This window comes from Myxocyprinus asiaticus, chromosome 35 (genome assembly GCF_019703515.2).
Source record: "Myxocyprinus asiaticus isolate MX2 ecotype Aquarium Trade chromosome 35, UBuf_Myxa_2, whole genome shotgun sequence".
Lineage (NCBI taxonomy): Eukaryota > Metazoa > Chordata > Actinopteri > Cypriniformes > Catostomidae > Myxocyprinus > Myxocyprinus asiaticus.
The window spans coordinates 41,137,287-41,150,659 of record NC_059378.1 but is presented as its reverse complement, the minus strand read 5'-3'; the positions used below and the strand labels follow the sequence as shown (position 1 = coordinate 41,150,659).

At 41.1% G+C, this 13,373-nt stretch overlaps 1 protein-coding gene across 3 annotated transcripts; it reads left to right on the top strand.

The window, feature by feature from the left end:
* Positions 1-6,734: 6,734 nt before the first annotated feature.
* Positions 6,735-12,103, top strand: LOC127426497 (GTPase IMAP family member 7-like). Of its 3 annotated transcripts, none has more exons than XR_007894786.1 (5): positions 6,735-6,861; positions 7,607-8,281; positions 8,366-9,170; positions 9,249-9,521; positions 9,676-9,713. XR_007894786.1 is itself a non-coding variant. In XM_051673356.1 (5 exons), the coding sequence occupies exons 1-5, from the start codon at positions 6,852-6,854 to the stop codon at positions 9,816-9,818; spliced, it is 999 nt and encodes a 332-aa protein (XP_051529316.1). In that variant the 5' UTR covers positions 6,735-6,851; the 3' UTR covers positions 9,819-12,103. The 3 variants fall into 3 exon arrangements, 1 of the variants encoding a protein (XP_051529316.1); XR_007894785.1 differs by lacking the exon at positions 9,676-9,713 and having other exon boundaries at positions 9,249-9,308; positions 9,411-9,483; XM_051673356.1 differs by lacking the exon at positions 8,366-9,170 and having other exon boundaries at positions 9,249-9,308; positions 9,411-9,521; positions 9,676-12,103.
* Positions 12,104-13,373: the final 1,270 nt, after the last annotated feature.

Below are 13,373 nucleotides of genomic sequence, written 5' to 3'. Positions count from 1 at the left end.
GACCAATTTGAGGTGTTTCTGACACCACAGAAGAAGACGGCGCAACAGTTTCAGCACTGGATATGACCAAACTCACCTTTAATAGTTTATGTAAGCCACCACTGACATGTTGTCCATCTGGACCAGCACATGACAACTGGAGTTCTTGATGAAATGCTTTCAGAACAAGTTTATATGCCATTTCAGCTACGCACCCATCCAGGTGCTGAAATGTGGATGTCCATCGTACAGGGCTCCCCAGACCTTGTTGAATGCGTTCATGGTGACCACTTTGCATCTGGTCGTTTGACCTAGGAGGACACCCCTATGATAAAACAGGCTTTTTTCCACTGAGACACCACAGCTAAACAGCAGCGCTTCACCAGTAGGTGTAATTTGCCGTGGTGCCATGCATTCCATGACACTCTCGCACCGACCCAGCATTGAAGGGGCCTCATGTGCAGTTAGCCCAATGGTGTGGCACTCAGCCACTTGCAAGTTTACGAGCTGGGGAGAATAATTCCTCTGAAAATATTTTAGAGAGCACTAGGGTTGATGGTCGCCTCAGCAGTTGCCACACCATTGGGCTTACTGCATATGAGACCCCTTCAATGCATGCCAGAACATTTAGCATGTAAGTTGCCATTACTGAAATGTAGTAGTGATGTAATATTTACTGATATATATGAGTAATATTGTGTCTTAATTACAGTTAAAGAGAATGAATCATCTAAACCATATGAAAACTGTGTAGACAGCAAACCTCAACAAGAAATCTGTAAGTAGAAATAGTATTCCCATTCCCTCTTTGTTAACAAGTGATCTGCAATTATCAGCAATCTAAACTTCATGGGCAAAAGTTTGTGAACCCCTCTTCTAATTAGATTTCAGATACAGCCTAGTAGTATAAAATCAAGTAACAGCCATGCAATCACCATAGACAAACATTGTCAGTAGAATGAGGCTAATCTTTACTTTCAAACTGGTGCCACATGAGCTGATTTTTCCAGTGAATTTCAGGTGTGAGCTTCATTAACATAATCGCCAGATAGTAGGTGAAAGATGGTGTGGGCATTAGCATCTGCCAGCGGGAGGTCATTAATCACTTGACCGTCGGGACTACCTGCTGAGTTAATGGTTCCAGCAATGTGGAAATGTATCCAACATGACGTTTATGAACACTGCGAATGTGCTGAATATGGCTTTCAAGTATGGGTGAGAAAATCAATATATCATCTATGTAGACTATGTCATAATTATTGATCATGTCTCTGAATATGTCATTGATGCAAACTTGGAAAATGGAGGGCACGTTTGCAAGGGCAAAGGGCATCACATGATATTTATAGTGCCCTGTGTGCATGCTGAAAGCAGTTTTCTATTCATCGCCCTCAAGAATGCAAATGAGATCGAAAGCATTTCTGAGGTCTTATTTGATGAAAATTGTTGCTTCTCACATTTGTTCAAGGGCAGAGGGAACTAAAGGCAAAACGGTAAAGGAGAATGGTACTTAATGGTGAAAGCAATGAGGCCATGGTAGTCTAAGGTCTTAGACCCCCCTCTATCTTTTTTGACAAAGAAAAAACCTGCCGAGGCAGGTGAAGTTGAAGGGTGAATGAAACTGTAGTGGACAGTCGTTAAGGAGGACACGGGAGGCAGGTTGCTCTACTCACAGGTAAGGATTTTAATGACCACACTGATCTCAGCTTCACAAAAATAAATTCTCGGCTTCACAACAATAATATTTTCAACTTCACAATAATAAACTCTCAGCTTCACAATATGATCTCTTCAGTGTCACAATAATAAACAGCTTCACAGTAATAACTCTGGGGATCCAGGTTCTCTCTCTTGTCTACTGGCGGTGTGGCTCTTTTATGCCACTCTCCCCATGCTCACTGAAATTAGAGACAGGTGTTAGACATAATTTAGTTCAGGTGTAAGCGCCCTTACCACTTTCTCTCTCTCCGGAGAGATGCTTGACCACGCCCCCGCTGCCACATATCCCCACCGCCCGACTCAGGCCGGGGAGGCATCCGGCCTGCCTACCACTCCCCCCATTCCTGGAAAGGAAGTCGGCGACAGCCATCTGCGCTCCCGGTCTGTGGACCACCTTGAACTTAAACGGCTGAAGAGCCAGATACCAACGGGTGATCCATGCGTTGGTATCTTTCATGTGGTGGAGCCACTGGAGCGGGGCGTGATCGGAACAGAGGGTGAAGGCCCACCCCAACAGGTAGTATCAGAGAGTGAGGACCGCCCACTTGATGGCAAGACACTCCTTTTCCACAGTGCTGTACTTAGTTTCCCTCAACGAGAGCTGACGGCTAATGTACAGCACCGGGCGCTCCTCCCCCTCCACCACCTGCGAGAGCACGGCCCCCAGCCCCCTGTCTGAAGCATCTGTCTGTAAAACAAAAGGGAGAGAGAAGTCAGGTGAATGTAAAAGCTGAAACGTAGCCGGGGCTCCAAACAAACCGAACGGAAGTGTCACAAACTGGTGTAATCCAAACGGTGTGGAGAAGGCGGTTTTTTCAAGGGAAATTGGTGTCAAGGGTATCTGCCAATAACCCTTCGTCAAATCCAATGTCAAATAAAATCGAGCAGTGCCCAACTGATCGAGCAACTCATCAACGCGAGGCATTGGATATGCATCAAATTTAGACACCGCGTTGACTTTCCTATAATCCACACAGAACCGTACAGACCCGTCGCTCTTAGGCACTAGAACAACTGGGCTGGACCAATCGCTGTGGGATTCTTCTATTACCCCCATATCGAGCATTGCATCCAATTCTTCCCAAACAATTTTCTTCTTGTGTTCGGGTAATCGGTACACAAGAATACGTACCACGACCCCCGGCTCGGTCTCGATGTGGTGGTGAATGAGGTTTGTACGCCCCGGTAGAGGGGAAAACACATCCGCAAACTTCTGTTGCAACCTAGCAACCTCCGTGAGTTGACTCGGTGAGAGTTGGTCTCCGCAAGTGACCGGGGTGAACTGTTTATGTTTTGAACTCACCTCCAGTCCGAGCTCCGCCTTCTCGGGAACTACCATAGCCAACATCACAGGGACCACCTCCCTCCACAATTTCAGGAGATTGAGGTGGTATATTTGATGTGCGCCCCCTCTATCGGTTCGTTTAACCACATAATCGAGATCTCCTACTCGTCGTGTGACCTCAAAGGGTCCTTGCCACTTGGCGAATAATTTAGAGCTCGATGTGGGAAGTAATACAAGCACTTAATCTCCCGGTGCAAATTCCCTTAGCTGAGTTCCCCTGTCATACAGTCGGCAATGTCATTCTTGAGCTTGGAGCAAATTCTCCTGTGTTAGCTCCTCCAAAGTGTGGAGTTTTGCTCTAAGATCAAGAATGTATTGAATTTCATTTTTACTGTTTGAAGGTCCCTCCTCCCAGGCCTCTCGCAATACATCAAGCACACCACGTGGGTGTCACCCATACAGCAGCTCGAATGGGGAGAAGCCAGTGGAGGCTTGCGGGACCTCTCATACTGCAAATAACAGGGGGTCAAGCCATTTATCCCAATTTCTAGCATCGTCATGCACAAACTTACAAATCATATTTTTGAGGGTTTTATTAAATCATTCCACCAGGCCATCCGTTTGAGGATGGTACATGCTGGTGCAAATTGATTTAATACTCAACAACTCATACAGCTCGCGTAGTGTCCGTGACATAAACGTTGTGTCCTGATCGGTGAGGATTTCTTTCGGAATCCCCACCCGGGAGATTATTTTGAAGAGTGCCTCCGCAACACTGCGTGCTGAGATGCTGCAAAGAGGCACTGCTTCCGGATATCCCCCCTGAGGGGGAGAGCGGCGGGGCATTGGGGTAGGGGAAGGTGTCACCTCCCACGCCCGGGGAACTGGTCTCAATGGCTGAAGTCCTCCTCGTCTGCATGGGGCAGGAACGGGCCCTGGGGAGAGAGCAGAACGAGAGGAGAGAGGGGAGGGGAATGAGACAGGGGGAAGAGAGAGAGAGTAGGAGGGCTCTTCCGCCCTCAGGATCGCCACCATGTGGTCCTCCGCAAGCCGGACGGCTTCCTCCACAGGACCCAGTTGTTGAGCCATGAGCTGGGCTTCCCCGGACAACAGCGGAATAAGTCGGGCTGCCCACTGGCCAAGCAGCCAGCCCCAGATCTCGGCGGTGCGCTCGAACAGATCCAGGAATGCCTCAGGGTCGTCCGCCGTCCCCATCTTCTGTAAAGCAGGCGGGGGCAATGGCGTCCTCTGCTTGAGCCCGTAGGAGCTCCACAAACTGGCGATCTTGGTCTTGCCGGAGCTCAAGCAGGGTTTGCTGGTGGTTCTGATGTAGGCCAGCGAGGGCTTGGAGGATCTCAGCCAACTGGGAGGACTCTACGGGGTGACTTCCATCCATCTTCAACCAAAAATTGCTCCAGTGTAGTGGACAGTCGTTAAGGAGGACACGGGAGGCAGGTTGCTCTACTAACAGGTAAGGATTTTAATGACCACACTGATCTCAGCTTCACAATAATAAATTCTCAGCTTCACAATAATAATCTCTTCAACTTCACAATAATAAACTCTCAGCTTCACAATATGATCTCTTCAGTGTCACAATAATAAACAGCTTCACAGTAATAACTCTGGGGACCCAGGCTCTCTCTCTCGTCTACTGGCGGTGTGGCTCTTTTATGCCGCTCTCCCCGTGCTCACTGAAATTAGAGACAGGTGTTAGACATAATTTAGCTCAGGTGTAAGTGCCCTTACCGCTTTCTCTCTCTCCGGAGAGATGCTTGACCATGCCCCCGCTGCCACAGAAACCTTTCTGCTATGGTTCACTGACATATTCTTCCATGGCTTTTCTTTCAGGGGCAGACAAGGAGTAGATTTTGCCCTTGGGAAAATGTGTTATGGGTAACAAGTTTATAGCACAATCGTAAGGTTTGTGGAGTGGCAATTGCGTTGCTCAGGGCTTCTTGTAAATCTGAGTATTCAGGGGGAATGCAAAGCATACTTGTTACACTGGCTGTCTCGGTAGGAAGAGTTCTACAGATGAGTTCTACAAGAGTTCACAGAGTTCTGACTTAGACACATATGATAACAAAATAAGCTACACTTACTGATTTGACCATTTCTCCAGGAAATTTGGGGGTTGTGTTCTGAAAGCATAAGTAATCGTATGACCAGATAATCCACAGTAAAAACAGAGACCTTGGCATTGGTATCATTGACTCTCCTCTGGAGTCAAGTGTGCTCTCTCGAATTACATCGGTTCAGACTGCCCCGGTTCTGGCATGGCCTCTAAGGCTGGGGTGTGGTCAGGAATAAATTACGGGCTCGAAGTAAGATATCGATTCTTATAGAGAGTTGGATGTATTGCTCTAAAGAAAGGTTGTCATCTTGTCATGCCAGCTCTGCCTGTCAAGGCCGTGAAAGACCATTGCAATACATCACTTTGAGAGATTCATCAGCCCAGCCGCACTGAGCCGTCAGCATTCTAAATGAGAGGGCGCAATCAGCTGTGGTATGTCTCCCTTGTCATAATTCTAGTTGTTTCCCCGCTTCCTTTCCTTCACTGGGGTGTTCAGAAACTTTCTTTAAATGGTTCATAAAAAGCTCTAGGGAGTTACAATCCCAGACAGCAGTAGCTCAATCTAGAGCATGTCCAGTTAAAAGTGCAGTTATCAATGCCACTTTGGACTCCTCCGTGGGGAAGGCATGAGGCTGCTGGGCAATAAAGACTGAGCACTGATGTAGAAACCTCCCACATGCTGCTGTGGTATCATCAAACTTTTATGGAAGCGCTAAGCACAGTTCACTGTGAACGGACTGAATTGCAGGTTCAATTGCAGCAACATTAGTGGGTTGGGTAGTTAGGATTTCTCTGATGAGGGTGGTGAGCTTTTCCAGTTGTGAGTGGTGAGAAGCCAGAGTGAGCTGAATCTCTGTTGGATCTAAGTTGGGTGAAGTATTCTGTGATTCATCTGTCGAATGACTGGGCTAGCAGATACTTGTAAATGAAACACAAATCTACAATCAGAGTCCATGAAACAGGCAAGAAGATCAGAGACATAGGTAATCCAATGAAAAGGGAAACAAATCTAAAAAACACAATCCAAGAGGCAAACACAGGAAGAAAGCAAAGGTCAAAATAACACCCAAGTCAAGGCAAGAGAACACTCAGAATTGCAGTCTAAGAACCAAAATACTTGCAAGGAATGAGTTCACATTTGGAGTTTATAAGGGCTCAACAGGTAATCAAGTTCATGGATATGAGGCATGGGGAAGTATAGGTTGACTATCAAAACTGAGGCTGTAGCAATATCTGGTGGTTAGATGCTGGTACAGTAACAGTCCTGACATTCATATGGTTTCAGAATTTCATAAAACAGATTTTCATTGTGTAGTAAGCCAACCCATTTTATCAGTGTGTAAACAAGTTTGCCGCTAATGCAGTAAGTAAGTATTCTACATTTCCCTTTGGCTCTGTTTCTTGAACTTAACAAATAATACTTTGTTACCCACTCAGCATTATTATTATTAGTATACCTACGGAAAATTTAAAGTATTTGTATTCTACCTGAGTAACGATCGATTTTAGAGCTTTAAAGTGTATACTTGGTTGTCAGATTTTAGTTTATAACCCAAGTTCCCTTCTAATCATTGTCTCATCTCCGCAGCAAAACTAACCTGATATTCTGGTTTTAAGGAGTATCCAAAACAGTGTTGAAAAGTCTTTCGCTTTCTGCCTTACTTCTTTGCACCAGTATGTTAAGTTGGCATATACTTTTATTCGTCATGTAGATTTTCACTGGTTTGATTTTTCTGCCAGGACTTAAAAGCCTCTGTTTGGATTAAAACATAGAAGCCAAGACTCAGCGAGAAAATGGATCAAGGTAAGTTGTGCAGGCAATTTGGCAGGGTGTCAAATGTCACTCGCATTTGATTTCTGTGCTTGTTCAAATGCTATACATGCACTGTCTGCTGTAAAATAAATAGAAAAAAGATTACTTGACCCTTTATCTTGTTTTGTCCTATGGATAAAAAATGTGTAATGTTTAGGAGTTTGGCACTTATATTCAGATTACTGTTCCTAGAAATTTTTCTTTCTTCTTGGGTAACAAAAGTTGGGATGATTTTCAAACACTTAGCGAACTGCTAGGTTTTGTACTAAATGGTTTAACACTGATGGTTTAAAAAACTTTCAGATCCACTTTATATTAGGTGGCCTTAACTACTACTGTATGTACTTAACCATTTGATACAATGTACTTATTATGTACATACATGTTGTTGCATTGTAATTATATTTAAAATACTTGCATTTAATTACATTTGGAGTTACACTGTTAACTTTACCCCTAACCCTAACCCATCCCTTACTCCTAATCCTAACCCTAACACTACCCTTACTCATAAACCTACCCGTACCTCAACCTCAGTAGCAGCAAATGTGGGAATTTTGCAGAACAACATGTAGTTACACAGTAAATACATAGTCTTGTATATATTTAATGTTAGTACATAGTAGTTAAGGCCACCTAATACAATGTGTGACCAAACTTTCAATATGACACTGAGATGTATAAGAAATGTATGGCCTGTTGTCCATTCCCATTCATTTTTCTCCCATTTTTTCAGTGCTAAGAGGGGTTGTTCTGGGTTCCCAGTTCTCTGAAAAAGCATCAGTGATTAACAGTATTTTTGGTAATGAAGTTGAGTTGGACAGATTCTTTATACAGTCTGTGAGGAGAGAAGGTGAAGTGAATGGGAGAAAGATCACTCTGATTAACACAACCTGCTGGTGGAAGGAGTACAGTTTGAAGGATTTGCCAGAAGTTGTCAGACAGGAACTGGTGTGCAGTGTCTTCCTGTGTCCACCAGGACCTCATGTTTTTCTGCTGGTCATTGATCTCAGTTTGCCTTTTACTCAAGAGCACAGAATCAGTATTGAGGAACATCTTGGTCTTTTTGGAGAGAGAATCTGGTCATATGTCATAGTGCTCTTTACACGAACAGTTTCACTGAAAGATGAATCCATTGAGCAGCACATACAGCGTCAAGGAGAAGATCTGCAACAGATCATCCAGAGATGTGGAGACAGATACCACATATTTGATATTGTAAATAAAGGTAATGGAGTTGAAGAACTGCTTGTCAAGATTGATAGTGTTGTGACTGTAAACAATGGCAAACACTTTGAAACTGATGATGAAAAACTACTTGAGATGAAGAAAAAGAGAGAAGACATCAGAGAGACAGCAAAAGCCAGACAAACAATGGTGCAGGAAAAAACAGAACAGCTTAAAGTAAAAGGTAAGTCAATTACAGTTATATTAGTGATGAATGAACAGCTTGGAATTATCAATCTTTACAAATAATGACACATTTTCTCTGAAGATGATGTGTTTCCACTCCGATCACTGAGAGTTGTACTGGTGGGTTGGATCCTTTCTGGGAAAAGTTTAGCAGGAAATACCATCTTCAATGATGACGTATTTAAAGCAGGAAAAACAAAAAAATATGTAGAACGTTCTGGAGATGTGAATGGAAGGAAGATAACAGTGATGGACACGCCAGGCTGGTGGAAGTATGTTTCAACTAAATTCAATCCAGAGTTTGTCCAGACATCACTTCTAGAGAGTATTTCAGAGAGTGGAAAATTTCCCCATGCAGTAATATTAGTGATTCCTGCAGACACTTCATTTTGGAAAGAACAAAAGAGAATCATTGAAGAAAATATGGCTGTTCTCGGAGAGGAAGTCTGGAGACACACCATAGTTTTGTTCACATGGGGTGACAGATATCCAGACTTGTCAATCGAGGAGCACATTGAGAGTGAAGGAGACTCCCTCCAGAGGCTGATTGAGAAATGTGGGAACAGATATCACGTCTTTGACAACACAGACAGGAAGAATCGAGATCAAGTCACAGAGCTGCTCCAGAAGATTGATCAGATGGTGGCAGAAAACTGTGTGTTCTGTCTCAAAACTCGCTGTGCTGCAGAAATGAATCTTCATGAGACTGACACATAACAAGATCTGGATTCAGATGAAGAAGAACCCACAACATGTGCTGAAATTACTAAGTGAGGAGCTAAACAACAGATTTAAGGGAATTAAAAATACAACAAAAGAAATATTGATGGATTTCACTGAATATAATGACCTTGCAAGCCAGAGAAGTTTGGAAAACCCTCTAGAATGTAAGTCAGTGATCTTAAAATGAGTTATGAGTTCTCAGTCTTATTTCAGTTCCAGTAATATTGTGTTTTTATTTACAGTTAAAGAGGATGAATCAAATAAATCTGAATCACAGATCAACAGTCATCAAAAGGAGATCAGTAAGTAGGGTTTTAAGTAAAATCGATTTATCCGAGTTGTATGAGCCATATGTGTGAATCTAGTCCTCTGCGTTCAGTACTACTTTACTCTTTAATTGCAAGAGCCAGTTGATGAAAAACTCATGAATAAGATCGAGAGAGAAGGAAGCAGGTGGGAATCTATAATAATGGAGGGGTTCTGGAGGATTTTGCAGAATTCTAAAGCATCAAGCGGTGAGTCACTGAACTGGCAGCAAAGAAATATTTTCTTACACAACGATAACTGAATTTTCATAGCTTTAATCACAGGGAAATTAAATTATTTCTCTGGCTAAAATCACATTATCTACCACTCATGCATACTCTTTTGAATTTGTAACATCTATAGATGAAAATGTGATCCAAAGATCAGGTGAGGTGTGGAGGTGGATTCAGAGTTGTGAGAAACACAGCACATCTGGATATGAATCGTTGTCCTATCTCAGTGATCTAGCAGAAGATCCACAGAATACACATCATATCGAAGAATAATACCTTCAAAATTCAGAATTAAATCACATTATCCATAGCTGAATCATTAAATGATCCTTATGTGTAAAAATAATATTTCTAAAGTTTCAAACTATTTGATTATGAGATACTAACGTACTTGTAAAGCCTGTGGGACAGCCTCCCACCACATGATTTTAACTGTGTTCATTGTGGAATAATTCATTATTTTATCCATTTACATTATTTATTTGCAGGTTTGCATTGATTTGCTGGTTTTAGCAGAGTGTGCATTAATTATTAAGTTTTAAAGGGGTCATGACATACTATTTTTTAATCATTTTATTATCTTCCTTGAGGTCCACTTATAATGTTAGTATAGTTTTTTTTTGTTGTTGTTGTTGTTTTTTTATTTGTACCAAACAGTCATAACTCAGCCATATATAATAATTTTCCACCCTATCTCTGGCCCTCTCTCTGAAATGCTCGGTTTCAATCTGTCTGGCCCTATAGGACTTCAATGTAAACGCCCACTGTTGTGATTGGCTAACATCGTGCAGCACTTCCAATACAGCCATTTCTTAAACGTAAGCCGAAGAAGATGAACACAACATTAAAGCTACATTTTAGTTGTTTTATCTGTCCATTATATGTATCTTTCATTTGAACTCTTATTCATTTTCATTTATATTTGTATAATTTAAGAATGAAGGCAAACAGATCATTTTATTGAAGTGGCAAATTCTAAAAGCAAAGGCAGAACATTTTCATATTTAAAGACCCCCTCCAGTTAAAATCAAGTTTTTAACCTTGTTTACATGTCCATATGATGTTTTTTATATGCTAGAAGACATACCATGAGTGAAATCAGCAGTCAACGCCATGGCTGAGCATTTTCGCTTTGGAATTGCAGTGTACCAAAGACAGTCTCAAAAACACATCACAAACCTAAGGAACCAATCCTATCAATTTGCGGGGTGGGGCTTTCTGTATCAATAGGATATGCTATGGCAAAGCAAGGGGTATCAGGAGAACCCAAGTGTAGCTACGTATCGGTATTTTGCAAGACATGTTCTGTTTTCGGATGCAAAGTTGCGAAAGGACAAATGGTGAGCCTTCGTGTATTACCAAAGGATCTGAAAATCCTAGATAAATGGGTGCTGTTTATTTGGAAAAATCGTAATGTCCCAGCAAAACTTTCAGAGAAAACTCGGGTTTGCAGTTGTCATTTTTCAGAGAACAGTTTTCAAAATTTTACCAAAAACAGATGAGTTTCGCCACTAAACTTAAACTGAAGCCCAATGCGGTTCCATCAATTTATCCTGGGGACAGAGCAAGCCCAAGCTGCAGGCGAGAGGTGCAGGGGTGAGTGGAGATGGAGATGGAGGTGGGGACTACTACTATGTAGAGTTATATATAAGCCATTTTAAGGCATGAAGGGATTATTTTCATGGAAAAAAAAAAAAACTTTTAAATATATCATTTTGATTAAGAAAGATGAGTTTTTGGGGGTTAAACCAGTGACTGGAGAGGGACTTTAAGACAGCTGCCACTAGAATGGATGGCATAGTCTTAAAATAGATGGGTAGAGTTTGGAGCAGGTGGACAAAGTTCTGTGGAGCGGAGTGGGTACTGCTTTAGGACCAGGAACCGTCTAGCTTTTAGACTGTTTTTATATAAATTAGGGCTGGGAAATTTAACGCGTTAATTTCTGTGATTAATAGATGACTGTTTAATGCATAAAAAAAATAAATGTGTTTATTTTTTCACTTCCCAAAACTTCACTATTTTCTCCCCACTTTTAATTACAGCATGTTCACTGATTTCATGGCATGTATGTATATACTTGACCCAAAGATGTATACTTGTAAAAAATGTGTCTAATTAATTCTATCTGCAAAAAAAAAAACCATCTGAACATTTTAACATGTATTAAAATACATGATAACTGATGACTAACCAATGTCTTGCAAGTTCTTTGAGACAAAGTATAAAGTAAATATATTTATGATAATATTTTAATGTTTGCTTTATCACGATTAATCACAAAAAACTTTACAGACCAAGTGTGCGTGTAAGAGTAGTGTTATGAAGTTTATGCTTTTTTCACACTGTTTATCACACTGAATAACACAAAACTCTCTGTAAATTTGCTTTTGTATGGCTATTTGATAAAAGCATTTGACTTGATGCTTGTTACAGCAAATTTTAAAGTTATATCAATCTGTAGTCTTGCCGAAATTTTGCAGGTTATTTCTTGTGAAGTTCTTTGATAAGTTTAACAAGTAACTTATCATTATAGAATCAATAAAGTTGATTTAAGCAAATCACCAGTCTTCTGTATCTTTACATTATGGTTTACATCAGGAGTATGAAACTCTGGGTTGCAATGAGTTTCAGCATTATTTGAGCATTAGTTAGTTTGGTTTTCTCTACATATACAGACAAACTGAATTGCCGTTGCTTTAAACACAGAGAAAATAAACGATTTTAAAGTCTAGATGTCTAGACATCTACAGGCAACTAAACATTTCCAGGGTCATCATTCTTTTTATTAACTTCAGTTTTTAAATGATTTGGATTAATTTACAGCCCTTATTCCTGAAATAAAGAGAACTTCTTAATTAATGTACACGAGGGTTTCATTATAACAATGTTTAGGAAGAAGACATGTTATTGAATTTATAGAAACAATCAAAAAGACAAAATCTCTCCACAGACTTACTGTTTTTCCATGGGTTTACCATGGTATTTGTTATCATAGACCCATTTCTCACAGGCTTATTTTTATTTATTTTTTTGTTACCTTTCATGACCCGTAGCTACGGAAACTGGTTCAACCATGTATTCAGACTTTCTAGCTTGCCTAAGGACATGTCTAACAAAGGGTCTCAGTTTTCCTCAAAAGTTTGGTCCACGCTTTGAACTCAATAAATATCAGTATAAGCTAGATTCTTATTATTTACAACCTACTTTACACCAAGAGATCTGTCACTTTCTTTGCGCATACTGCACTATTGATCAGGGGCCAAATTACAGACACATGCTTATCGTGTAAAACTCACTGCATGCTCCTTTCATCAGACACTGACTGTCATCCATCAGTTACTCCTTACTCTGAGTTGTGTTAAATTAAATAAAGAACTTGCAGTCTGGAATTGGCAACAAACTCTCTTCAATACTTGTTAAAATCACAAATGAGTAAAATAAACATCTGCATGCAGAAGTTAACTTAAGCGAGTAATGATGTAAAACATCTAAAAGTAGTAACCGTTCAGAAAATGGCAAGCTGCAACGCAACAAACAGAGCAGAATGCAGGTGTCTCGAGACATTTTTAACAGTTGAAGTTCTTTTTTAATTGACACGGCATCTACAAATACTGCGCTCGTGTGAGAGATGCAAAAAACACATTGAAACGTGGTGCAGTGGTCAAAGACATCCATATAGCACAGGGGTACTCAACTTTGGATAGCCCGAGGGCCGCAGAGCAGGATCCTTTCAGCTTTGAGGGCCCTACTGTTTTTATTTATATATTTATTTAATTGCAAAGACTTTAATTACATTTAGCAAACAACATACTATTTTATTACATTACG

Coding starts and splice junctions, on each gene's coding strand:
- LOC127426497 (XM_051673356.1), top strand. Junction 9,309..9,410: donor CAGTCATCAAAAGGAGATCA/GTAAGTAGGGTT, acceptor TTTAATTGCAAG/AGCCAGTTGATGAAAAACTC. Junction 9,522..9,675: donor GAATTCTAAAGCATCAAGCG/GTGAGTCACTGA, acceptor TAACATCTATAG/ATGAAAATGTGATCCAAAGA.